This window comes from Sabethes cyaneus, chromosome 3 (genome assembly GCF_943734655.1).
Source record: "Sabethes cyaneus chromosome 3, idSabCyanKW18_F2, whole genome shotgun sequence".
In the NCBI taxonomy this organism is placed as follows: Eukaryota; Metazoa; Arthropoda; class Insecta; order Diptera; family Culicidae; genus Sabethes; species Sabethes cyaneus.
Genome location: NC_071355.1, coordinates 61305251 through 61331403, shown reverse-complemented (window position 1 = coordinate 61331403; position 26153 = coordinate 61305251). Strand labels below are relative to the sequence as shown.

General features: G+C 39.8%; 3 protein-coding genes and 2 non-coding genes across 5 annotated transcripts; 2 read left to right on the top strand and 3 right to left on the bottom strand.

The window, feature by feature from the left end:
* Window positions 1-1575: 1575 nt before the first annotated feature.
* Window positions 1576-4397, bottom strand: LOC128741973 (dnaJ homolog subfamily C member 3). The gene is made up of 3 exons (XM_053838125.1): window positions 4133-4397; window positions 3759-3872; window positions 1576-3317 (listed from the first exon to the last, which is right to left on the bottom strand). Exons 1-3 carry the CDS (start codon window positions 4224-4226, stop codon window positions 2038-2040), a joined length of 1488 nt encoding a protein of 495 aa, XP_053694100.1. The 5' UTR covers window positions 4227-4397; the 3' UTR covers window positions 1576-2037.
* Window positions 4398-8046: 3649 nt separating this feature from the next.
* On the top strand, window positions 8047-9455 carry LOC128743761 (uncharacterized). The gene is made up of 2 exons (XM_053840422.1): window positions 8047-8156; window positions 8214-9455. The coding sequence occupies exons 1-2, from the start codon at window positions 8088-8090 to the stop codon at window positions 9117-9119; spliced, it is 975 nt and encodes a 324-aa protein (XP_053696397.1). The 5' UTR covers window positions 8047-8087; the 3' UTR covers window positions 9120-9455.
* Window positions 9456-9838: 383 nt separating this feature from the next.
* Window positions 9839-18077, bottom strand: LOC128744017 (uncharacterized). The gene is made up of 3 exons (XM_053840757.1): window positions 17189-18077; window positions 10176-10311; window positions 9839-10106 (listed from the first exon to the last, which is right to left on the bottom strand). Exons 1-3 carry the CDS (start codon window positions 18075-18077, stop codon window positions 9839-9841), a joined length of 1293 nt encoding a protein of 430 aa, XP_053696732.1.
* Window positions 18078-19916: 1839 nt separating this feature from the next.
* On the bottom strand, window positions 19917-19998 carry Trnas-gcu (transfer RNA serine (anticodon GCU)). The gene has a single exon. It is a non-coding gene; the product is annotated as a tRNA-Ser (tRNA).
* A 6058-nt stretch (window positions 19999-26056) lies between these two features.
* On the top strand, window positions 26057-26138 carry Trnas-gcu (transfer RNA serine (anticodon GCU)). Its single transcript has one exon. It is a non-coding gene; the product is annotated as a tRNA-Ser (tRNA).
* Window positions 26139-26153: the final 15 nt, after the last annotated feature.

Sequence of the window (26153 nt, the reverse complement as noted above, 5' to 3'; positions counted from 1 at the left end):
TCTGGTTATTGGTGCTTTCTGGGGTATTGGTTTTCTACGAAAAAAGCTTCGGCGTTTTATTTTCTGGGGAATAGTTTTTGGGGAATTGTTATACAATCTGTTTGCATGTAACATGTATGTTCCACCATAACACCAGAACGCCTTGACCGATCTCCACCAAACTTGACACACGTATTCCTTGATATAAGGTAATCAGCACTGGGGGTTGATAAGAGGGGGGGGGGGGGGGGTTCGTAACAAGTGGGAAAGGCCATAGCTCCTAAATGCCTGGACCGTTTTTACCAAAACGTGGTACCGTGGACCCCCGTTCGTTTGACCGTTTTTAATCTGAACACTTTTTAATTTGAACCCCGTTGGTTTGCACGACGTGCAAATTAAAAATGGTTCAAACGTCATACTCAATATGACATCATTTGCTGATGCAGACAATGCACATAAACACGATTTGTTTGTGCAGATCTAGCGTGTTTAATCTGTTTCACTTTGCGTTTTCCCAACGATTATGGTAGAAATCCGATCGGAGAATGAATATTCGCTGCTTGTAACTGCCAACTGAATCAAACCACTAAAACAATAACAAAGAGCAGGGCAGCCAGTTCACACAAGTTCCAGCATATTTAGGGTTACCAGTTGTTCAAATTAAAAACTAACCCCGTTAGTTTGCATGAGGAGTCGTTCAAACGAACGGGGGTCCACTGTATTATGTTCCTCGACGTAAGGGAATTAGCACTGAAGGATTGACAAGAAGAGGGGGAGGGGTGGGAGTTCATAACAGGGGAGGATACCATAACTCCGAAAACTTGGCATCATATTCCTTGACGCAAAAGAGGGAGGGGGTAATAACAGGGTGAGGCTCCGAAACGTGACGGTGGGACAAAAGGGGGAGCTGATGACCCGGGGTTGCTGACAGGAAGGGGGGATTAACGTCCACATGACTGTAGCAATCTATCCGTACAACAGAAAACATCAGAATACGAAACACTAAACTGCAATGCTCGCAGCTGTAGATTTGTCAAGTGTAATTATGCACCGAATCAAAGCCGAATAAAAAGTTTTCGATCATTAGTGCTAAGTGTTGTTGGCCGACTCTATTTGAGTTACAGGGGCAATCACTCAAAGAGTTTGGAGTTGATCTGAAAACACCATGTTTTTCGCATGGTTAACTTTAAAGGGCATGTTCCAGATTTCAGGATAGGATGTAGTACAGTACTAAACTAATACATAAATCAAAAGCTGTGCTCAGAAAAGTACAATAACAAAACTATTCATTTCCTATGGGTGGAGTGGCCATTCCTAAAAGCGGAATGTGAAAAATGTCTGTTTCTCTTTCTTTATAGGATTTTATATGCAAGTGGCCGGGTAGACAAAAAGGGAAGCAGATAACTTTCAGTTTGATCGTAGAAAACGATTTCATGGTGAATCACGTGGAATACTTCCATTATCAGTCTGTTATCAACTCAACAGAATTGCAGGTGCTTCTATTCTATGATACGAACGAGAATAAATGACAAATAGGTTCATTTAAAAAAGTTGCTAAAACGGTCTTCGGATTGGATTCAATCATTCGTTAGAAAATTATCTTACGCTATATATTTTAATGTGATAGGCGATCATTTACACTAGGGTCTCGTTTCAATCTAATTCAGTTCTTTGAGTTGACCGAAGAAAAACGAGAAATAAAAGGAAACCAAATGATTTGTTCCAACCAAGCGTGAACCAATAACGTTTCCTAAAATATCTCATCACTTTTCTTTTCGACTGGAACTCAATTCTCACATTGGAGATTGGTTTCATCAATTCTTTTTTAAAAGAATTATAATTGCCTCCTAAATTCGACTTGCAGTGATTTGCCTAGTTTATATTATTGATGACAGTAGAATCATTATTTTACATCTGAAAAACTAGAGAAAATCGAAATAAAACAAAGAGCAATAAATTAAAGCTGGCACTGTACGGCATCAACAGGTGAATATAGATAGAAAACTTGTAAGTATTGATAGTAAACTAGTTACATCCCGATAATTTCGATCCCGATTTCTACGTAAAGTGAAATTTGAACTGAAACGGAGACCCATGTTGGAAGTGATGGAACGGATTGCCGCCTCCGAAGCCTCGGTTCGCTTCAGGATCCAACGGATCTTCGCCGGCATCGAATTGCCGCCTTTTTTCCGGATCGGTAAGCACTTCTTTCGCCGCAGCAACATCGATAAACTTTTTCTCTGCTACCTTCTTTTCGTCACCCTGGAAGTTGTCTGGGTGCCACTTTTGAGCGGCTTTTCGGTATGCCTTAACAATCTCTTGTTTAGTGGCAGATCGCTTAACTCCTAAAATTTTATAATAATCACGTCGCTCCGCCTGCTTCTGCAACCGCTGGGCGCGTTCGATACCCTCTTTGGCTCGTTGGAGATTGTCGTTGATATCTAGTGCTTCACGATACTGGTGTATAGCATCATCGTACATTTCGGCACCGATGAGTGCTTCGGCTCGATCGCACATCACCTCTGGATCCTGATAAATATCCAAAGCCTCTCGGCAACGACCTACGGCTGCTGTGTATTGCTCATCTTTTAACATACAGGAGCAGAGAAGCTGTTTTCCGTTGTACCTTATCATCGGAACATCCGGTTCTAGCTTTACGAGTTTTTCTGCATATTCGGCACATTCCTTATACCGCTGTTCTTCCAAAGCTAACTGTGTTTCAGTATGAACTTTATCCACTTTCTTAATTTTTTTATAAAACGGGAAGCAGTCTTTATGTTCAGGATCGAGCTTCAAGCACTCGCGAATCTCTTTTAAGGCCGCCGCTGAGTCACCCAGATCATATAAAAGCTTAGATAACGTATAATAACCTTCGGTACTATCTAGAGACAACCGATTGACAGAGCGATACTCGCTGACGGCGGCTAGCCGATCGCCAATACGAATGTAAGCCTGCGCACGTGTTTCACGAATCTCCACCGACCAAGGACACATCTCCAACAGTTGCGTTAGCAAAGCGACGGCAGTCGTGTAGTCACCCCGGTGTATCACATCCAAACATAGCGCCCACTGATCTCTGGCCGGTTCGATTCGTCCATACTGGAAGTTTATTTCATCGTTGTTGGGATCCATTCTGAGCACATTCATAAAATCCATTTCAGCACTGTCAAAATCACCCATCTTCAGATACACCTGACCTCGCTGGGCTCGAGCAGCCAAAAAATCCGGCTTCAGTTCCAGCACACGGGAAAAATCGTTGACTGCGAATTTCGCCTTTCCGAGGGCCAAATAGACCGTGCCTCGCTTAAAATACGTTAGATAGTTGTTTGGGTCACCCTCTGTGGAAAGATTTGGAGAAAAGAATAAATTGGCTGGGGTTTGCATGTATGAGTTGGAGCGAAGAAAGATTTAGTTGTTTTTTTTTTGATAGTTCGTCACATTAATAAAGACACAAGCAATCAACTATCACTCAATCTATGGCTATCGCTTAGTGAACTCAAAAAGGGATTGAACTTGAATATCTCTAAGACATGATGCTTCTTTCAGTCACTGAGTAGCAACTGCGGGACCAGCGCAACGATCAAATTTTCAACAAAAATTCATGGAAAACAAAACAGTAAAAAATATAAGATATGCCGGATTGAAACTCGCTATTTTTTTCAAAAAATACAAGTCTGAAACCTGGTTTTAGGCGATAATTAAAAAGCGATGTTTGTAATATGCAAGCTTACGAACATTGGAACAAAAACCATCCGATAACTATTATTATATAAACTCACCGACTGCGGCATGATAATGTGTTAATGCATCCGAGAGTTGCCCCCGAGCCAGTAAATCTCTTCCCATCTCCAGATGCCTCTCAATCTCTGCTTGTGAGGCTGCTGATTGTGCACCTGAAAATAAGTAAATTTTATGTAATAAACAGTGAAATACTTAAGTGTAAAGTTAAACCACTCTAATCAAAATCAACATTTGGGACACGTCAGTGTTTCATTGTCTGTGACGAGCAGCAAAGTACTTCGCAATATTTAAACAAAAAACGTTTAGATTCTTTGTGTTACGAGATATTACTTTTAAATAGGTTCACAAAATGCAAAACCATCTTCGAATGGTAAGAAATATTAAATTTTATATTAAAATTAACTGGACTTACGGTCGATGAACATTTCTATAAATAGAAACAGTAGCACCGTGCTGAGCCTCTGGCTATCGCTGAGTAGCGACATTTCGTAAATATTGGGTAGCATTCTCCGCCGGTAAGTTGTCTTCCGTAATTATCACTCAAACACTATACAGCCCTCCAATTAGAATCTCTTGATAGTTATAACTTCATAACTTGATCAAACTAGCGAATTCGCAAAAAATATAAACTGAAGACAATTTCTTGAGCGATGGTTCTGACTGAGACTGACGTGTTGTGAAAAAACAACCAGCAGTTAGCGGATGATTCGAGCTGTTTTGACAGCCGCTGCTTGTGTGGTCATCGCTGATTGGTCGAGGGTCGAAGGTGAATCGACCAGCATTATTGTGCTACATGGGCCACCGAACTCTGACAAGCAGGGCTGCGAGATCAGCAGATTTATCTGTTATTGCAATTGACAAATTTGAGTAAAAACTTCCGGCGTGTCGCTTGGTGAGAAAAACGAAAACAAATGTCAGATGCGGTACATTTCATAACAAATTTTCAGTAAATTTAATTTTTAACTGGTTTTCGATTGAAAACTTTACTAAATTTTTATCAGGTTTTGTAAGAAATTTGCTGTTTTACAATTTTATTTTAAAAACACTTTTAAAATAGTGAATTGAAAGAGCATAAATTTGAAGAATACTGTAAAAGTTAATGTGGCGACTTAACTAATCGAACACAGAAGTGATCCTAAAGCGGTTTTTGCATATTATTGGAATGTTTTTCTGCTTTACAAGATCCTTATGCTTGTTTTGTATTGGTTCAAGTCAAAGTTCTGGAGATTTGAATATCTTTCAGTCTTATCGAACCATGTTGCTCCGGCACTACATGAAAATATGAATGTTCTCTTTAGTTATCCTGTATCTTGCTTGCAATAGCCTGGTTTATATTAATTTCACAAAAAACAAGTATTTTACCACTCAAGCACATGGATTTTTATAATTTAGCGTGATATGTAACCTGTTTGTTGTCGCATAAATATACAAAAACATTATTTTCTCGTATATACTGTAAACAACCCACTGACAAAGTATATACCAAAAATAAAGTACTCAATTTTCTTACATTTTGCAATAATAATTTTACTTGTACAATGTTTCACTACATTAAGAAAATTAAAAAAAGTTAACTTTTTTCCGATACTTCAAGCAAACTGTCAACTTTCTCACTGTTCGGCTAGTTCCAAAGACCACCACCGTCATCGCATAAGTTTCTGTCGAACAGGTCAATTAAGGACAACATTTCTCTATATGATGACGCCGCAGTGCAGACACCTATCCAGCTTTTTACGAGTCATTTTAGTAATACATCGCACGTTTTGTTCCCGCACGTTCACGGTAAAACCAAAGGAACGTATACGGGAAAAACTTTCAATGTATTGCTGAAATGTCAAATATTATTATTATTATTATTATTATTATTATTATTATTATTATTATTTTTATTATTATTATTATTATTGTCAATTGCAAGGAAAATTGCACCATCCAAAGTGCGATACCCAAGTAACAACGGTAGCTGAATTGCAAGAGCAATGGCTGTTTACGGGTTGGTTTAAGGCGATCAAAGCTGCATAAAGTAAGCACTCAAATGGTGTTACAATAAGCGATGTTTAAGCTACTTTAAGTTTTTCAAACCAGTTCTCTCCAAAAAGCTGATAAACAAGCTTAATAGCGGATTTTTCTGCTAAAAAATCTGCTTCTAAACAGCCATAAACATCAAACCGTTTTACGGCTGCTTAAAGGTGTTAAAATGTAGAGTGGAAGCTTTCATTAGGCTCACAGCTTTCAAACTACGTTAAGGTTGCTTAAGGGGGTTAAAGTGGCTTTACAAACTTCTACCAAGTTTTCTTCCGGCTCACAGCACTCATACTGTCAGATCACAGAATTTCGCAATTCGGCTGACAGCAAAAACAGTGTCAGTTATCGACATTATCAACTGCTTCACGCTAGGCGGGCTAGGCTTCAGGTGTAAAGATATTCTCACTGTCTCTTCTGCAGATGCAAATGGGGCGGATCATACGATGAGTGCTTATGGATCAAAAGATGGCGGGTTCAATTCCCGGAAAAAAGACATGCATTTTTAATTAGCTAGCCTAATTATTCGAATTAAAGTTATTCGAAATTAAAAATATATATCGCGTTCGAAACATGTTCACGGCAAAATAAAAAAGGCCGCATTCCATTTTTTTAAATTTAAAAATAGATTTTTTTGGCTGCATAAAGGTTGACGAAGCGTTGATTAAGCGACTGGAAAAGCAGATTGCAAAACTATTTCTCGTTCTAAAAATAGAATTGACAGCATTGCGCAAATTGGCTATTTAAAAGTGCTAAAAAGTTTCTATTAAGCTTCATTGCAGCTTCGAAAGCAGCTATTAATTAGCCTGGAGCTTGATAAAATCACCAGATTTAGATGTTTAAGAGCTGAAAAAAGGTTTTTATTTCTAAACCTAAACCATAGATCAGCCACAGGTTGAATAAAATCAGCTATAAAAGCGTTTGATCAGCCTGAAATTGTTACTTGGGTATCGCTCATAAAAGTGCTATTTTGCATTAAATAGTTTCAGTATCTTCGGCGCACTTTTTCGTTATCTTCCAAGCAATAAGTGCGCCGAAGAGACCGAAACGATTTAGGCTAAAATAGCACTTTTATGAGCGATATCGCACTTTGGATGGTGCAATTTTCCTTGCAATTGACAATATTATTAGCAAATTTATCTGTAAGGTGGGCACTTTTTCTTACTTGGCGCCTTTCGTGAAATCGACTGTCAAACACCGTTCGTTAAGATACGGATTGCATCCCTCTGTTCAAGTGTGAGTGAAGTAAAATTTTGGTTTAAGAGATATGTCGGAAATAATTTTCATGCATACAGGTACGGGTATTGCTAAAATCGATACGAAGGCTCCTAATAGCGGTTGTGTTGGTGGTTTGTTTTCCCCAGGCCCTATGACTAGAAGCCATGCTTGTGACTAGAATCACAGCTCGCTCTCTACACGTTTTACACGAAGCTGAAACTAATACATATTTACCTAATCTAAGATGTTGCGTATGATTCACGAACATTACTTTATCCGAAGCGAAGTTTGTTGTGGGCTCGAAACGAGACGGGCTCAAAATTTGTGTTACAAACAAACCCTGCGCATTCATATTGGGATGTCACCGGGCTGATCCAACCGCACACTATACGGCGCTAATCGTAACTTGTATGCAAATTTTCATTTTAAGGAGTTAAAAAGTTTTGTCTAGAAAAATCGATTTTTTAGGCTGGACTGCATATTGTGTTTTGCAGCTGTAGCTGGATTAATCCAAATTATTTTCTCTAATGCCAATGTATATGACAAAACGCACTTTTAGACTGCGGTGTCCAGTAAGGTGCAAAACGCGGGATATAAACCCTAAACTTAATCTGGGAAATGGATCTGTATATACCCATCATTGTTAGTACCAGCTTTATTCACGACTACGAAACCAAAAGAGATGTTTAAGCCTTTTCGCTCTTACACGAAATCGTAGTCCTACGTCAAATTATCTTTTCGTATCTCTAGGCACATACATTTCTACGGTTTTAAATTTATAAATCGACGGCGATGTATACGAAGCGTGCGCCTAAAATGCGACTAATCTAGTTTAAATATAGTAACGAAAGGAAGTGTGACAGGACCATCCGTGAAACATACATTCAGGATGAAAACCCATAGACTTCGCATAATACGCCTGGTGAGAACTATGTATCGCATGACTCTGCTCTACAGATATACTGACCTACAAATACAAGGATATTCGCTCATTTCGTAGTACACATTTTAGTTTTGACGTACGCAATGTACTCGGAAAGGAAGCATGTAAACACGCACAGGTATTTGCAAAACCTACTGGATTCAGGCACAAATAACTCGAGATAAACCAAGTAATCGTTGTTAAAATGGCAAACTGTGGCATGGGCAGTGAAGAAGAGCATTTTAAAGATGTCAAGATACTCCTTTTTGAAGATGTAAGTAGCTTCGCCGCTAGAGCTGCGCAATTTATAATCTAGTCTCTTTATCTTTAGCCTACGGAGGAAATAGCAACAATGGTCACTCCGGACCAGGACCAATGTCATCGAAATCAAATTGCTTCAGATCCAATTATCGAGTCAGGAAACGCAACAGCCACTAACAAAATAAGTGATTCTACCCTACGTGAATACTGCTATCTACTATCATGGCTGCGGGAAGTGTTCGAAACAAAGCTTCGTTTAAAGTTAAGGAAGTTAACTGAGTTCACTACATGTATTCTTTGTCAGAAACCAATCAACGACGTGTTTGATATGGTGTTCGTTGAGCAATACCACCTGATATGCCTGTTGGGGCAACGTTATGATCAAGTTTTAGATGTAGCTACTACCTCCGATATACAGATATGTAAAATCAACTTATTTCATTCGTTCAAAAACTCCTGTAACCAAAAGGCACTCATTGAAACGTGTCCACTTTTTCAACGTTTTCTCGAGTATCTGAAATCGGAAATTACGATCAACACCAACATGACCAACATAACGGAAGCACTAGAGCAGATTGGAGGAAGCACAGAAAGTGGCACTGTCACTCTACCGCTTTTTAAATGTCGCTTTTGCGATTTACGATCCGAGCAGGAATATCTTCTTCTACGTCATGAGATAAGCCATCCTGAAACGATCGTCAAAAAGAAGTGTTTCCAATCAGTCCGTAAGGATAAGCAAATGTGTCCTTATTGTAGGAAAGTGTACGATCGTTCAGAAAATAGTAAAAGTCATGAAGAAGCACACGAAAGGGCACTTAAATTCCACTGGGCCGGACTCGTACGGAGGACCTATCAATGCGGTACATTACGAGCTAGACGGCGAGAGAGATTAAAAAGCGAAACGGCTTCACAACCATCGTACTCAGTAAGGCCATACACAAATAGAAGGAAACTAATTGCCATACAGCGGATGTAATAGTGATAAATTTTAATTCTTAAATATAAGCTCCTAAGGTGATCATAATCTATAGTGAAATACTCGATGGAGGGACTTTTCTTATCAACCATCGAGGATGAGGATTGAGTTGAATTCCAGTGGTTTGTTCTGATGTTACGCATGGCAGTTATGCCCCACAGGTAAGTTAAGACATAATATCACATGTGATATAGGTTAGCCGTCAAACTTTTAAGTTCACCGAATTAAACTTTTATTATGACCTGTTAAAAGTCGAAAATGTAAAAGCGGGAAGTTTAAAAGTATAAAATTGATTAAAAAAACAACCGAAAGTGCGAGTTGTGTCTTTACTCAGAATCCGACATCAATTAAGTTATCAATTTGATCTCATCGTTTTGACGATGTTACGCATAAAGGATATACACGGCGAGTCGGCCCAACTGATAACAGTTTAGTTTTAAATTTTGTTTCTAGATCTAGATCTCATTTATTAGACTTTGGACTAAAGTTAAGTTAAGATTTTAGGCAGTTAAATATATAAAAAGTCAAAACATATGCTTTTCTTAAATGTGTATTTTATTGAATCAATGAAAAAAATTTAAAGTAAGCAGATAACCTTTAAAATGAGACGATGGTATTTGTTTTACAACTAACATATGAATACATTCTTTCTTGTTTATACCGCATAACATGTTGATCTTTCAAATACTTTACAAATCATAGAAAAAGCGTTCTGGCACTTACCAATCGCTCAGAGTATGCGGACTTCGGTTTTCCATGACTATCTCATCGATGACCGCACGTACATCCGGTGAAATGTCCGTATTGCGCAAATCAAACTGCTGCAGTTTTCTGTTCTCGCTCACCCTTGCCAGCAGCTTGTCGCCCATCGCCTGACCCAATGGGTTGGAAGAAAAATTCAAAACTTCTATGCTGGTATTGAAACGGATCGTCATCAACAGATAGTCTTCGATTTGTTCGTCGATCGAGCAGCAGCTGAGGTTGAGTCTGTTGGAAGATGAAACACGAATGAGAAATAATGCGATTGCCGAAGACCCAGAGTCTATTATTAATTACTCTTTCAGCGGTAAATAGAAAATCATGGTCAGCACGGAAATCGCTCCTTCCGTTAGAATAGGATTGAGACGAAGATCCAAGCGTTCGATGGGCCTTCGACGAATCAGATGAACCAGGTCAAGAATGCTTTCGGAAGCTGAGGATTAGATTGAACGGGTACAGTCTAAACTTATTTACGGGTGGAAAGCATACCAATTTCAAACCTGAATGTTTACTATTAAATCATGCTGATTGAGAAAATGTTTCCCTTTATTCTGGCAGCAACATTGTGCACGAGGATTTTAGTCGTGCGGTCGTCACAAAAGTAGTCAAATTCGCATATTTTTTGCATCAATCGAACAAATTTTTTCTGTAAATTGTTTTCAATAGTGATAGTAGTAACTGCGAATTTACTATTATACTGATAACAATCACGAAAAGTGATTGTGTTTTGAGTGATAAAGGCTCAGTGATTTTCTCATTGATTTTCAATTTTCTTAACTAATCGATCGGAAAAACTCCAATAAAGATATCCTTATCCTATTGATTTTTAAATGCCCGTTTTTGCACTGCAGGAAATCTGTCGCAAAGGCGAGAAGGTGTCAAAGACCCGTGGCGGGAAGTTTCAATTTTACCAGAGCGGTAGAGCAACCAACGTTGGTTTTAAAGTGATGGTCAAAATACAGAATCGCGTGATAGACTGGAAGTCGATTAACAAGAGGATGTGCACGTTGAGTTGAGGATAAAAGACCGTTTTTTTCACTACACCGCGGTGCACCATCATAAACATACGTTGTCTATACGAAGGTAGACCCGAGGTTTTATGTGCAGCTGAAGGTATGACAGCTGATCGCACGGAACATCAAAATCATCATCGGGGATATGAACACCCAGATCGGCAGGGAAGCGACGTATAAACCGGTGATAGGACCCCGTACCCTGCACACCGACACAAACGGTAGCGGACAGCGATGCATCAACTTTGTAGTTTCCCTAGACCAGGCGATCAGAAGCATTTTTTTTGAACGCAAAGATATCCAAAGCCACCGGGAGATCACCTAACGAACGAACATTGAACCAAATCGACCATATTCTCATCGGTAGCCGGTTTTTCTCGAACATCACCAACGTACGCTCCCTGCGGGCTGCGGATATCGACTTGGATTATTACATAATAATAGCACATGTGTGCTCAATACGGTTCCATTGCAGGAATACGGTTTTCCGGATAAACTGACACGACTGATCAAAGCTACCATGGAGCGAGTGATGTGCTACGTGCGCGTTTCGGGGGCACTCTCGAGTCCTTTCGAATCGCAGAGGGTTGCGGCAAGAAGATGGACTGTCCTGTATGTTATTCAATATCGTTATTGAAGGTGAGATCCGGCGAGCATGCATCGAATCGAGAGGAATGATCGTCTGAAAAATAAGTCAACTTTTAGACGCCCACGGACTGTTGACAGCGAAGAATTGGAAGTGGTGAATGAGTACGTATGTTTGGGATCACTAGTCACTGCCGACAATAATACGAGTAACGTGATTCAACGACGCTTTTAAGCTGAACATCGAGACTAGTTTTCCCTCAAGATGCTTCGATCAAAGAGCATATGCCGACGCATAAAGCTGACAAAACGCTAACCTGACGGCTAGTCCTCTACAGACTTGAGATTGTAACTTTGCTAACGTAAGACATACGTACACTTGCCGTATTTGATTGAAAGGTGTTGCGGGCTGACGCAGGCGTATGTACCACGAGCTGCAGCCATTGGAGAGATTTCCCGTATACTTGGTGAAAGTTGGAAGACTACGGTGGGCCGGCCACGTCGCAAAGATGCCGGACGACTGTGCAGTGAAATCTGTTCTCTACAAAAACCGCACCGGCACCAGCAATAGGGAGACCCAACGTGCTAGATGGCTCCACCAAGTCGAAACCGACCTGCGTGTGTCGAGACGCTCAACGAATTGGCGACGAATAGCATAGGACCGAGTACATCGGGGATGATTTCTCTGTTTTGCTAGAAATAAATATTTTCTTTTTCAGGAAATTTTAGATCCTTATTTTGTATATTTGACGCCAGAGTGCCCTCTTGTTCGTAAGGGTGATCGTTTCGTTTGCCGTTAAAGACTTATACACTTAAAAAACTCAGCAAAATTTGCCGAGATTTGGACAGCCGAGCGTCGGCAAAAATTTCAGTTTTGCAAATCGACGTTTACGGATCTTTACTAACGTTTGGCATTATAAAAAATTTTACCGAACGCTCGGCTGTCCAAATCTCGGCAAAATTTTGCTGACTTCGGCACTTTTTTTTAAGTGTGTAACGTATCCTTTGGATTCAGGCAGCATTATTTTTTTTTAACAATTAGGGTCTTTGGTGAATGACTCTACGGGTTAAAACCACTTTAATAACTAAAAATAGGGCCTTATTATGTAAGTCACCTCGAGCAACTCGACTTGACTTAGTTGCTGTCGAGTGTCGAGTACGGAAAGAATGGGCAGCATAGCGGCTCGATGCACGACCAAAACAAAATAAACTCATTCGTTGTCGATTCCGCCACGTCCAGGGACCCGCCGGGCCCCAATGCTCCTATTGCTACTACAAGTGCAATGCTAAAATATTCGAAGATTTGGTGAAACTATAATTTGTTAACCTATGCCCTATTTGTTCACAGCCAATTGCTGATATGGAGGTGTTCTAAGATTATATTTTCCTAATTAACTTTTGTTTAGTAGACTTATCTAAGGTGAGAAATTAGTATGCTTAAAATGAACTCATACAGTAATCCTAACATAAACTAATTCAAAGATCAGGCGGACAAATCTCGGGTAATTTTTCAAATAGACCTATGTGACAATGGGAGATTCTCTTCGAGTCTGCATAAAAAAGAAAATTTCCAAAACATTTAGCTAACTAGTGACTCCGGCATCCGATTTATGCAAAGCTGATGTGTTAAAATGCATTAGTATCTCAGTAAAAAACGGACGAGAGGAGACACGAAGAGAATCTCCCATTGTCACATAGGTCTTTTTGAAATATTATCCGAGAAATAGTAAAATTTCACGCGAGTTCCCGCTCATTGAAGGGACACCATCGGCATTGGCGTAGCCAGGAAATTTCCCTGGAAGGGGCCTAGGGGGTGCCTTCCAAAAAAATTCATTATAGTTCTATTACGCCGGCTGTCACCGATAACACAGGGTTTTGTAGGGAATTACCAGGCGGACCTATATGCAACTACAAGATGTTTACCATCCGACAGATCTTACAGAAATGTCGGGAGTACAACGTGCCCATGCATCACATCTTTATTAATTTAAAGCAGCATAAGATACAGTCGATCGAGACCAGCTGTGGCAGATAATGCACGGACACGGTTTTCCGGATAAACTGACGCGATTGATCAGAGCTACATTAGATCGATCTCGGAGACTTTCGAGTCCCTTTGAGTCACGGTGAAGGTTGATACAAGGGGACGGCCTATCTTGCATGTTATTCAACACCGCTCTTGAGGGGGTTATCCGATGAAAATGGAGTCCAGGAGGATTGAGCTAAAAATAAATGTGTCGAAGACCAAATACATGAAAGAAGGAGGCTCAAAGGAAACAAACGCGTGCCTCCCACGACGGTAACTGTTGACGGAAGATCCAGCGGCATAGTTAAGCGCAATCGGATCTACTTAGACCTTCGCTACGATAAAAAAGCATACGCTATCGTACGAAGAATAGTGGTTTTTTATGAACTTGAAGCCGTGTCTCAGTTCACGGAGGACATGCACGCCCTTGCCGTGTTCGAGCGGAAGGTGCTACGGATGATATTTGGCGGAGTACAAACTGAAAGCGGGGAGTGGTAGAAAGGTGAATCGCGAGCTACAAGCACTGTTGGAAGAGATTCCTATCGTGCATTTGGCGAAAGTCAGTACGCTATGGTGGGCCGGACACATCGTAAGGATGCCGGACGACAGTGCGACGAAAATAGTTCTTTTCAAGAACTGCACTAGCACCAGGAACAGGGGGCTCAACGTGCAAGATGCCTTGACCAGATCGAAGGTGATTCGCAACATTCCGAGACGACTGGCAAATTGACTACGAGAGGTCTAATTTGAATAGAGACGAATGCTTCCAATGGGGAAAATTTCTGGAGGGGGCCTGAAGAATTCTGGAGGGGGCCTGGTCCTCCAGGCACCCCCTCTAGCTACGCCAATGACCATCGGTAAAATATCTAAGTTACTGTTCATTTTTCCACTGTTAATTCTGCTACACACGGTAACGAATAACCAAAAGTGAGTGTGTGAACTATATATATAGGTATGTGAACTAGCATTAGTTTACAATGTTTAATTTCTTTCATTCAGGAATTTTGTAATTTTACGTTCCCTGGATAATACACGCTGGAATAAATTCACAAAATTGTGCATTCGTTTTTTACCGCTCCAACATCTTACAAAAGTCTTTTTTGGCCAACTGTGAGATGTCCGCCAAAAGGTCAAAATCAAGATCGGGCAAAGGAGGATCTGATGTCGCAACTTCTGCTGATCGTCGAAAAGACGGAGCAGGAATGACAGGTCCGTCAGCGATTATTCCGACTAGTGCAACCACTAGTCCTACTGACTCTATCTAGTAGCACCTCCTAGCCGAGAGCAGTAGTCACTAGTTCGAATGATCCGGTACAATCAGGAAATCCCCCTCCTACCCTCCAGGTAAATGTTGACGTTGCCAATAAAGTAAATGTCATTAAGAAAGGAACAATTCCGAAGCAAATAGCTTCGACTGCTAAATCGATAGTCAACTCAGTCACTAATATTCGCGGAAAAGTCGTTGTTAGACGCAATACGGTTCGATAAGCGTGCACGGGTCGGTACACTACTTATGAGTGGTGTTCAGATAGAAATAACAGTAGAATGGTGCAGTGTGATAGTTGCGGAAAATGGTTTCATTTTGAGTGTGTGGAAGAGACAGGAGGTATCGGTTGGTTCTGCCCAGTGTGTCCATCTCTGCGTAGTTCAGTGGAAAGGAAAACCCCAGCTGGAAACACTCATGCTACGGTTCAAGCCGACAATCCACCCCGGAGGACTCTGGCGATGCGAAATCATGCGGAAAGAAAAGTAGCAAACGAAGTGAGCAGCGGAAGAAGGAATTGAGATTGCAGAAACTCGAAGAGCAGAAAAAGTTGGAGCAAAAGTTTCTGGAAGAGAAGTTTAAAATTATGGAAGAACTCGACAGCGACCTGGACAATGAAGATTTGGAGAAGATGTCTACAGTTTCACAGGGGATCAAAGGCACAGAACAAGTCGGAGCAGGATAGGACTCGTGAGTCGTAGCAGAGGAATTGCAAGAAGAATCTGAGGTCCCAGCGTTCAAACGGGCAGCCAGCTGCTGTCGACTGACGATGCTCGCAAAGAGGATGGCGTAATACGTTACCGGATTTCACTCCGGTGGAAAGCGTTCTACGCCACAGGCACGACCAACACTCGCTCCAAACCATCAAACATCTGATCCTAACAACATGCCTCCAACGCCCAGGTCAAGACTACAGCTTCCGCCGCGACCAACCCCTCCAATGATCCCAGCATTGGAGAATCAACCGATCACTGCGGAAGAGACAAACCCAGTGTATCCTCAAACGCAGTCAGCTGGCCGCAAGACGAGCAGTATCTAAAGACCTGCCCGAGTTCGCCGGAAACCCATAGGACTGGCCGTTGTTTTTCTCAATGTACATGTCACCCACGCAGATGTGTGGCTTTTCCAACGAGGAAAACATGTTGCGACTACGCAAGTGTCTGAAAGGAAAGGCGTTGGAGTCGGTAAGATGCCGGTTATTACACCCTTAGAACTTGAATGGAGTGCTTGCTACGCTGAAAATGCTCTATGGTAGACCGAAAACAATTGTCCAACGATAAGCAAAATTCGTTCCTTACCATCCCCGGACATAGAGAATTTGGTGAACTTCGCACTCACGGTTGAGAATCTGGTAGCGACGATAGAAGTATACGAAGTGCAGGACTTCATGTACAACGCTTCACTGAAGTTCGAGTTAGTGGATAGATTACCACCGACATTGCGACTAGACTGGTTGAACTACACCCGAGGCAATCTAGCCCCAAATCTTGCGGATTTCAGTACATGGCTTTACTCCATGGCGGAGGACGCCTAAGCCACTCATAGATCATATTTTTTTCCGATTTTATATATATTCTCCAAGCTATATTGTTTGTAAGAAAAAACGAAAAAATTAAGTCCTTTTCATAAATTAGCCTGGACTAATTTCAGAATAACTAGTATGCAAATTTGATTACTTACATAAACTCTTGCACTCCAAGCTTCATTGAGTACCGTGGACCGCCGTTTGTATGGCCGTTTTTAATCTGAACACTTTAATTTGAACCCCGCTGGTTTGCACGACATGCAAAGCGTCCAAATTAAAAATGGTTCAAATGTCATTCTCAATATGACATCATTTGCTTATGCAGACAATGCACATAAACACGGTTTGTTTGTATGTACTGACTTAGCGTGTTTAATCTGTTTCACATACCGTTTTCCCAACGAATATGATAGAAATCCGATCGGAGAATGAAATATTCGCTGTTTGCAACTGCGAACTAAATCAAACCACCAAAACAATAACATAAAGCAGGGCGGCCAGTTCATTCAAGTTTCAGCATATTTAGGGTTGCCAGTAGTTCAAATTAAAAACTAACCCCGTTAGTTTGCATGAGAAATCGTTCAAACGAACGGGGGTCCGCTGTACTGAGAGGGTGCTACGAAATCCGTCAATGGAGTAATGTACACGATAAAGTTTTGACATAAGCTGGGGCCATCGTTGAAGCTGTTTGCAGTAGGTTATACCAGCAATAACAAATTCTAAGAACTCGGATCCTCTCCTCCACTCTTTGCTGCTCTCACACTCTTACATAAACAAGCCCCAGCTAATGTCATTCTCGTTCTTCATTTCTACACTGAACGTGAGGCCTGCTAGCAACGTATCAAGTTTGTTGTTGGTATGCTCAAGAAGTGGTTAATTCAAATGAAAAATACTAACACAGAAAGTTATTCGTTAGGATCACCTGTTTCACATTGGGCATTGAATCGGGCGACAGTGCTTCGAAAAATGCTCGTAATCCGACGTCCCCGCAGCGACAATGGGGGAAAGCGATCGTCGTTATGTTCGGACACCCTTTATCCATTGCCGATGCCAACCGTTTCATCATCGTCGGTTCCAGCTTGGTACTATGCAATCGAAACTCCGTCAGCTCGTAGCATCGTTCCAGCCCTTGCGTCATAAGCTTGATGTCTTTATCCGTGATGGTGGCACAACCGAGATAAAAATTGTGTCCTGCATTTTTCACATCGTACGTTATGTCGACTATTCGTAGCTCTCTCAAGTTGGACAAAACCGTATCCAGCGGAATATGGTCTCCACTTTCCCCCGTGGAAGGCTGCAGTTGATTGAGTTTAAGTTCTTTAACGTGCAAAGAGCACAAATCGGCTAATTTTTGGAAATTTTCCTGATCAAATTCTCCTGGTTTCATATTCTCTAGGGTCTCCGTTATATGATGCTCTAAATACACTCTTATCCAGGGTTTTCCGTCTATGTCTACAGGGTAGCGGTTTTTCCAACGTTTCACAAAAGCACGTTTCCAAAAGGCATCATTGCGTATTCGGGAGCATAAAATCTCCAAAGGAAAATCTAGATCTAACAAATCCAGTAAAAAGTGCCTATCCTCGCACAACGGTATCTCCCGAAAGAAGGGAATGGTTGGCCAATTGCTGGCGATTGCATTCAAACATAGCGTCTTCAGCGAATCAGGACTGCCCGTGTCCCACTCCAGATTGATGGCGTCCAGCTGTCGATTTTCGTCACGAGACAAATGCCGCGCGCAAAAGTAAGCCTGATAGGTGTTGAAATCGAGCGTGTTTGGAAACTTCATTAGAACTAGAACTATTTACGGATAACCCGTCTGAACGAACGCGCGAATTTCTCTTCGTCTTTCACAATGTCCTATACGAGGAAAATCTGCCACACGTTTGATCGATGCCGTCGCCGGGTGCCGACTGAATTCGCCTTTCCGCGATGCCGATGGGTATTGGCACGCTCTCGCTGTGACGGGATTTCTGCTCCTATGGACTGCCTGTATTGCTACGGAACGCGCATCTAATTTCGACGCTGTGTTGGCCAGCGTTATTTTACGACGACCATTTAATATCGTTTTGGCAACCGCCAGAGACAGAGTGGCGTTTGTTTATTTTTATAAACTAGTCGCTTGGTGGTTTGTTTACATGCGAATATATTGGTGATGTGTTTTTGCCCACATGAATGTCGCCGTTCCGATCCATGAAACTAGCCTAAATTTAGAATAATCATGCGATTCATGGCTACATATATTCATAATTATATTTTTCAATTTTGAGCGGAAGACAGACGTACAGACATGAAAACAGTTTAATATGTGTGATAGTGCACGTAGTGCACAGACACAGCAATGGTGACGTCTAGAGGTCATCGGAAAATCGACTGCCTTGCTGAAGTTCAGCTCGCTCAGCTGTTTTGGAAAAGCCCATCACGCGATAATGCGAACCGTCGCCTGTTGCTGGCGTTTGCAAGCCGAAAGAGAACAGATGTGTACTGCAGGAAAATCGACGGTACGTCAGAATCACGGTCAGTAACACTGCGCAAAACGCCGTTCAAACACCTGTTCGCTGCCATCAAGTTGAAGACAGAACAGATTTCTGACACTGCTGGGTTAAATGGGAGATGAGGAGAGTCACGGTCACGGTAATCTCAATCATGGTTCGATTCAATCAGGTCGTTTGCCGACCAGGACGAGGACTTTTTCGAGCTAAAAACTTTCTCGATTCGCACTAGGGCCTAACGCTGTGATAATTCCACTTAACTGCACTGGGATCTCGAATTTGGTGAACCCATGCGTTTCATCTATAATGCCAAAATTGTCATTATCCTAACCTTACGTTATTTATTTATACCACTGATAAGGTTAGTGATTTAAGCACGAGTTTAACTTCTGTTTGGGCTATTTATTTAATTATTCAATGTGAATGAGAAAAGAAGAAACCAATATTTCCTGCAAGGTTCTCAATGAAATTTTTTTTTTTTTTTTTTTTTTTTGAGTGGTTTTAACCCAAAGGGTCATTCACCACTCAATGAAATTGTTTTTTAAAACATTTTTCTGGATTGAAGCAATGCTTTACAGCTTGCATAAAATAAAGAGAATTCCAAATGATTCCTGCAGAAATCTATTAGATACGGCTAGTAAGCTAGTTTTATGGAATAAAAAAAGTAAGAGTGAGAAAACGAAGGTAGGTAATCTCGTTGGGTTGTATATTTTCATATAAATCTATTTCTCACATAGTTTACTAGCTCACAATAAACATTCTGTTCTGTACATCTATTCAATGTATACTGAAAGTAGAGAAAATAGCTTGAACAAATTTTACTAAGGGAGAGTAGTTCGATATTTTGCTTCATTTCTTTGTAAAGTTGGGGATTCTACCGAATCAGACGCTCGAAAGTAATTTATAATTGATTGTTTTCCATGTTGAAGTTGATATTTCTTACAAAACTGCATCTGAATTACCAGCATTTTCTGTTCCGTTCTGTAGAAGGGGTGGGGGGTGGAATCGGAAAAGCTAGCTAAATTGGGTGGTGCTGCGGTGCATCGTTGCTGTTAGCTAACCATTATTTCTTATCCTTTTTCGTTCGTTCGGTTGCACAGCACAATTTTATAAAGGAGTTTGCCAAAAAGTAACTCCGACGAGGATGGGATTCGAACCCACGCGTGCAGAGCACATTGGATTAGCAGTCCAACGCCTTAACCTCTCGGCCACCTCGTCAGCTGGGTGTTTGAAGGCTTCGAAAGTGCCAATAAAAATCAAGCCCGTATCTCTTCACTGGTCCGGAAAAGTTTCCAGCTATGTCGACGTAATTATTTCGACATACAGTCGACGAAAGCCATGTGCACACATAGGTTAACCTGTTGCTTTTGCTACTGCCGTTAAGATAGGTTCTAGTTTTTTTGACAATTGCTTTGTTTGCATAGCATAGCATAGCATAACCATGGTATATTTCGTAGGTTGCATACGAATGACTCTCAATTCCTACTCTAAACGCTTGAAGACCAATGTTTGGAAAAAACACTAGTCCAGTCAAAGTTGAAACCTTGCGTTAGTCATTATTGCTGGCCACGCCCATCTTTGCCATAGCTTGGAAAAATGAAAATAAAGTGAGGATGTAGCAACAGCGGATTCTCAGAAAAGTTTATTGTTCGGAAAAGTTGAGCGAATGACGACTCTTATGTATTGTTCTACAGTGTGACATATATATATTCGAACAAAAACAAAGTCATATATTTTTGTATTTCGTATTTGTATTTGGAATTTTAGTTTTAGAAGTTGTTTACCCATAGATTTAGAACACAACAAACAATCATTGCTCTATTGAATCGCCTTTTGCCTGAATAACACGCTTCAAACGCTTTTTGAAGTCGTTACCTGCGACACGCACTACTTCCATCGGAATGTCATCTCATATCTTGCTGATAACTAACTTAAATTCATCCAAATTATGATATTTATAATCCTTGAGCTTCTGCTGAATGTACCCCCATATACAAAAATCTAGAGGTTCAAATCAGGAGAACTTAGAGGCCATTCCTTTTTCGATATGAAATCCATCAGATTGGCTTTGCATTGCACCACGTCTGCACAAGATTTGCAGTGTGGGCTGGAGCTCCATCCTGTTGAAAGCAGTAATATTCTTCGCCATACATTCCCCGAACGTAACATCAAATTTTATTCTAAGGCCATTTCTAGATATTATTTTGCATTAACTTTAACACCCTTTTCAATAAATACAAGAAGTATCCTTTTCTATGAAATGCCTCCCGATACCATGACCGCTGATGAATTTCGGTATCGTGGTACATTCCGTTTGGGCTTTGGAACGTCGATGATCGATATCGATCACAACCGATCATTTTGAGCATGATGCGGGGTTTGAAGAACAAACAACTTCTCATCAGAAAAGATCACTTCGGAATCACCGTGCCAACGGAGCAGCAGTTTGCATTTTCCTACCGTTTTTGTTTTGTTGCTTCCGTTGATCCATGGATTTAACATTTTTTGAATGCTTTCACATCCAGATCCATTCTGCGGACCGGTCACAACTGCGACAAATTTGCTCTCGAACATCCTTTTTGACCTCTGCAGTTCTAGCGCTTCGTTTTCTTCCGGATTTTTTTACGGTTTTCAACAGATCCCGTCTCGACAAATCTTTTTACTGTTGAGTATGCAAATCCTTTTTTATGCCGAGATGCTTGCCGAGAAGTTACGAAAAATGGTGCTGCATGCAGCACCGTTTCGGAATTTATTTATTATCAACGACCGTAACTCTAACATTGGTACGTGTACACCAAACGAAACACAATACGAAAATGAAACTACGTCAAGTAACACTTAAGTCATGAAGACACACACATGGTTTTAGCACAGGCTAAATTAGTCTGTGGTTTTAGTTTGATTGTATTATTTGACATATAGTTGCAACTTGCAAGCATAAAATTATTTTTGTTCAAATATATATGTGTACTCACTGTAAAAAGTAACTTAACTTTTCAGAGATCGAATTTACTTGCTATCTGAGCAATCATTTGCAATCTTTTGTTTCGAATTTGTGCAATAAGTGGTATGACATTGAAATCTAAAATTAACTAAAATGGAATCACTCGACCGATTTTAAATAATGAGCTTTTGATAAAAATTGCAACTAAAAAAGTTTTCTAAGAAAAATAATGGATTGAAACCCGAATTTTTGCACAATTTCATTTCATCATTGAATCATTGAATTTTGTTGTTTTCAGATACCTAAAGGGATTTCCGGTTTTATGTTTTTCTGAAAATCTGAGTCGTTTTACAAAAATTTTCAAAACTACAGCAACGTTATTTTTCACGTTCCCTTGAAAAAAAGTTTCTATTATGTTTAGGACCGCCCTAACTTACTAGAGGTATCATAAGCGCAAAATATGAAAATACAGACCTAAAAGAGAAAGTCAGAGAAAGAACAAGTTTCACTAACAAAATTTGAACAAAATCGATCCACTTTATATCATGAAATTACTACGTTAGTAAAATCGGGATATAAGACTTTGATGCTTACAACCTCGTGGACTTACACGATGCTTGCAACCTTGTGGAACAACCTCGACAGGATAAAACGCCGTTGCTGTGACAATACAATTTTCAAACTTTATGCACCTTTTTCACAGAAACTACACAACGTATTGCAGCAAACGTTCACAAAGCGCAAAAATTATAAAAGTCTTTGCTAAGCTTCTACCAATAAAACAAAAAAAAATAATTCGTTTCAATACGTTGTATAGTTTCTGATAAAAGGTACATTAAAGTTTGAAATTCGTGTTTTACAGGAGTGGTCTTTTATCCCGTCGAGGTTATCGATAGGCCACAGATTGCTCGAAACCGGTCGGTGAAAGGTAAATATTTTAAATATTTGTAAGAACGGTTTGTTTTGTGTTCTAGGATAACAGTTGCTGTATCTTATTGTGAAATGATAACTTCACAAAGTTATGTATGGGGCATTCATAGATTTATCTATTATCTATTATAATGCTGAATTACGTATTGTTCCAGCTTTTGTATTTACGGTGCCACCCCCGGTATTCACACCCACCCTGTTTCGAACACATAAAAAATATATGGTATCTCGTAACGCGACATCTGTAACTTTTTAAGTAATCCACCGATTTCATATATTTATATATCAAAAGAAAGGTCTCATCGAGTATGAAGAAAATCCGAAATATTACTTTTTTGAAACCTGTCATATTTACGCAATACAAAAAATTAACCATTTTTCGTAACGGAACACCACAACAATGCGACTGTTACAAAAAGGCTGAACATTGAAAGTAATAATATTAAACCAAAAAATGCAGTTGGTTAATGAAAGTCATTGTATACTCTCTTCAATTGCATATAGTACCAGCCATCTCTGGTTTCACGTTAAGAATTACATTTCTACATCGCCACATGGATTCTTTCCTGGAAGCTGGGTTTTTATGCCATTTCGAGAATGCGTTTATTGTGCAAGTCAAGATGGCTTTTCCCAGCCATATATTTCATTAAGACCTTGAGTCGGATGGAATTAATAAAAATAAACAAGTAGTACCAGCTATGAGTTGCTAATGTATGCACGCTTTAGCAAAACGTCATTTTCTGGATTTAATAAGTATATTATAATGTTATATAATATTATAATAAGTATATAATGTGCATACTTCATTGTATTAATTATTAAACGTTCTGCATGTTAATTTTAATGAAAACTATGATTTATTTACAGTTTAATGGATACTGTTTCATATCCAGTATAATATGGGTTCAAATATAGAGTTTCAAATTTTGATCGCTTGGTTTACAAGTGCGTGGAATGTGTCGTCATGGCACATTCCTGCTTAACGCGACTCCACGAGGAGCCGACTTTCATTGATATTTTGATCCGCTAGCAAAAATTAGGTGATAAATTATGCTTGATTAATGTACTTTCTGACGTGGTTTTTACTTTTTGATTTGGATTGTTACTTAGGTAGGTATAACAAGTTACATTTCGTAACGCGACACCATCGCAGAAATGTCGTTTTTCGATTATCAATGATTCAATTGCATATTTCTGCTCTATTAATAATTTTTGAGCGCTATAGAGGAATAGTGTGTTCTTGTTCATCTAAATCTAAATACTAAACAGAATAAAACTGTATACTTGAATACTCGAAAAACAAAAAGAGATAAGAAATATTCTTAATTCTATTTCGTAACGGGACACCACGGGTTTTACTGAAAACAGTTGCTTGCAAATCGTGTCCCGTTACGAAAACACAAATGTGGAAATCATAAAAGTTTTCAATAGAACGATAATAAACTAATCAAAAAATATGCGAAATGTACTTTTAAGCCCAAAAGAGAATAAATGGATCGTCCAGAGTTCTTTTTTGACTTTTTGACGTAGGACTCCGTCTTTGTCTACAATACTGAGACTGGCTAGCATTTTGTGAAAACGAAAATAGAAGTGTAACGTTTTAATGAAAGATTTCGAATGCTAATAACTACTAAACTACTGAACGAAACTGATAAATTCATGTGTCGTTGGATAGATAAAATAATCAGCAATTTTATGAAGGGCGTAAGAGGGGGGGGCTCCTGTACAAATGAAACATAAATTTTCTCAAAACTCGAAAACTAATTAAGCAAATGGAACCAAATTGAGCATGTGGGGTTTTTGGGTGCATGCATTTATTTTATGATGGTTTGAGACCCCTCACCCCTGTGGTAGGAAGACGAGAACTCTCATACAAATAAAGGTATTAATTATGATGCACACAAGTCGTTTTTAAAAGAAATCTCCATGACTTAATAGTTGCAGGCGTTGTACTTATGAACCTCCGAACCTACTTTTCAAAGCCACTATTGCATTCAATGAAGAATTGAATCTCAATATTTCACTCTTCTCTTTTAAACATTCACTTAAACAATGGCGCTCACAATTTTTTATAAACATACATATGCCAGAAATGCAGTTTACATTAGTCTTTGATCTAATGGTCTGATATAGTCCTACGTCGCCTTTTCGTACAACCCTGCACATAGGGCTGTATACCTTGTAGTTTTTTTTATTGACTAAAGCTTCTTTGTTGAGCTGAATTTGAAAATAAAAGAAGCTGAATCAGACACCGATGAAGCCTACATGTCGTAGGCAAAATGTATATCTGTGGGAATAATAAAATGACTAGCGGAATTGAACGGAAAAAAGTTTCTTCTTTCTTACTCAAAGTTTTGACGTCTTTAATAGGGTGGCTACGAAAGAAAATTTGATCGTAACACAAAAAAATGAAAGATTTTGAACTCTAATATCTCAGTTAATTCTGAATATATTTGTTTGGCTCGCATACTATTCGAATTATAAAAGTTGCACCAATTGTGTAGTTTCTATTAAAAGATTTGCATTTCGCAAGTAACTCTTGGAATTACCACTTAAAGTTAAGTAATTTTTACCAATTTACAACAGATTTCAGCTATAGCAATAATAATCAAAATGTGATGCAGCAAGACTTCCTTCATCGATACGAAACGGAAACTAATAATCTATAAGAATTAGTTAAAAAATGTGTGATGTAGTCCTGAATCGGTGCGGAAAATGCATTTGGACTCTTATTCAAAAGTTGTGCTTTTCAGTAATGGTAATGAATTTTGTACCGTTTTCAGGAACTATAGTTAAAATCGAATAATGTTCATTTGCAAAAGGACTATTTGTATGTGATCAAAAAATAATTTTGTTAAAAGATATAAGGAATTCACACGAGTACCGATGTTATCTGGGTTTTCCTCGAACCAAAACATTTCCACAATGTTTCTATTTACAAACATCGGTGACGATAATTCTAGCTTACCACAGCTGGTTGAAAAATGAGTTTATAGACTTTTCTCTCCCATAAATATTATTTTAATTTACCACCAACCAGACTGGTGTGTTTGTTTTGACCTGCTTACATATTTCGTTATCCGCTACCTACCTTCAGCAGCAAACTGTTGGCTCTGTGTGTGACGTGAAAAAAAGATCGATAAAGAAGTTGCACAACCAAACATCGTAATGCATTCAGGTTAGCGCTGGGGTTGCCTTACACTACTAAATCAACTGTCTATAAAACACACAGGAAGTGAAACGCAAACGAAACACGTGTAGTCAATGCGCGCGAATTGCGTACCACTACATAGATGTTATTTTGCGGGAGGGTGGCTTGCAGCGTACAGGCCTTGCTTTCCAGACGAAGTGAAAAAGCACAAAAATAACTGTATGGACTCTGTGCATGCCCACTACCGTATCGACGAGGTGGCCGAGAGGTTAAGGCGTTGGACTGCTAATCCAATGTGCTCTGCACGCGTGGGTTCGAATCCCATCCTCGTCGAGATTACTTTTTGCT

Coding starts and splice junctions, on each gene's coding strand:
- LOC128741973 (XM_053838125.1), bottom strand. CDS start 4,226: ATGCTACCCAATATTTACGAAATGTCGCTACTCAGCGATAGCCAGAGG. Junction 3,873..4,132: donor TATAGAAATGTTCATCGACC/GTAAGTCCAGTT, acceptor ACTTATTTTCAG/GTGCACAATCAGCAGCCTCA. Junction 3,318..3,758: donor ACATTATCATGCCGCAGTCG/GTGAGTTTATAT, acceptor ATCTTTCCACAG/AGGGTGACCCAAACAACTAT.
- LOC128743761 (XM_053840422.1), top strand. CDS start 8,088: ATGGCAAACTGTGGCATGGGCAGTGAAGAAGAGCATTTTAAAGATGTC. Junction 8,157..8,213: donor AGATACTCCTTTTTGAAGAT/GTAAGTAGCTTC, acceptor CTTTATCTTTAG/CCTACGGAGGAAATAGCAAC.
- LOC128744017 (XM_053840757.1), bottom strand. CDS start 18,077: ATGAAGTTTCCAAACACGCTCGATTTCAACACCTATCAGGCTTACTTT. Junction 10,312..17,188: donor CCTAACGAATAACTTTCTGT/GTTAGTATTTTT, acceptor TCTAATCCTCAG/CTTCCGAAAGCATTCTTGAC. Junction 10,107..10,175: donor TTCTATTTACCGCTGAAAGA/GTAATTAATAAT, acceptor ATCTTCCAACAG/ACTCAACCTCAGCTGCTGCT.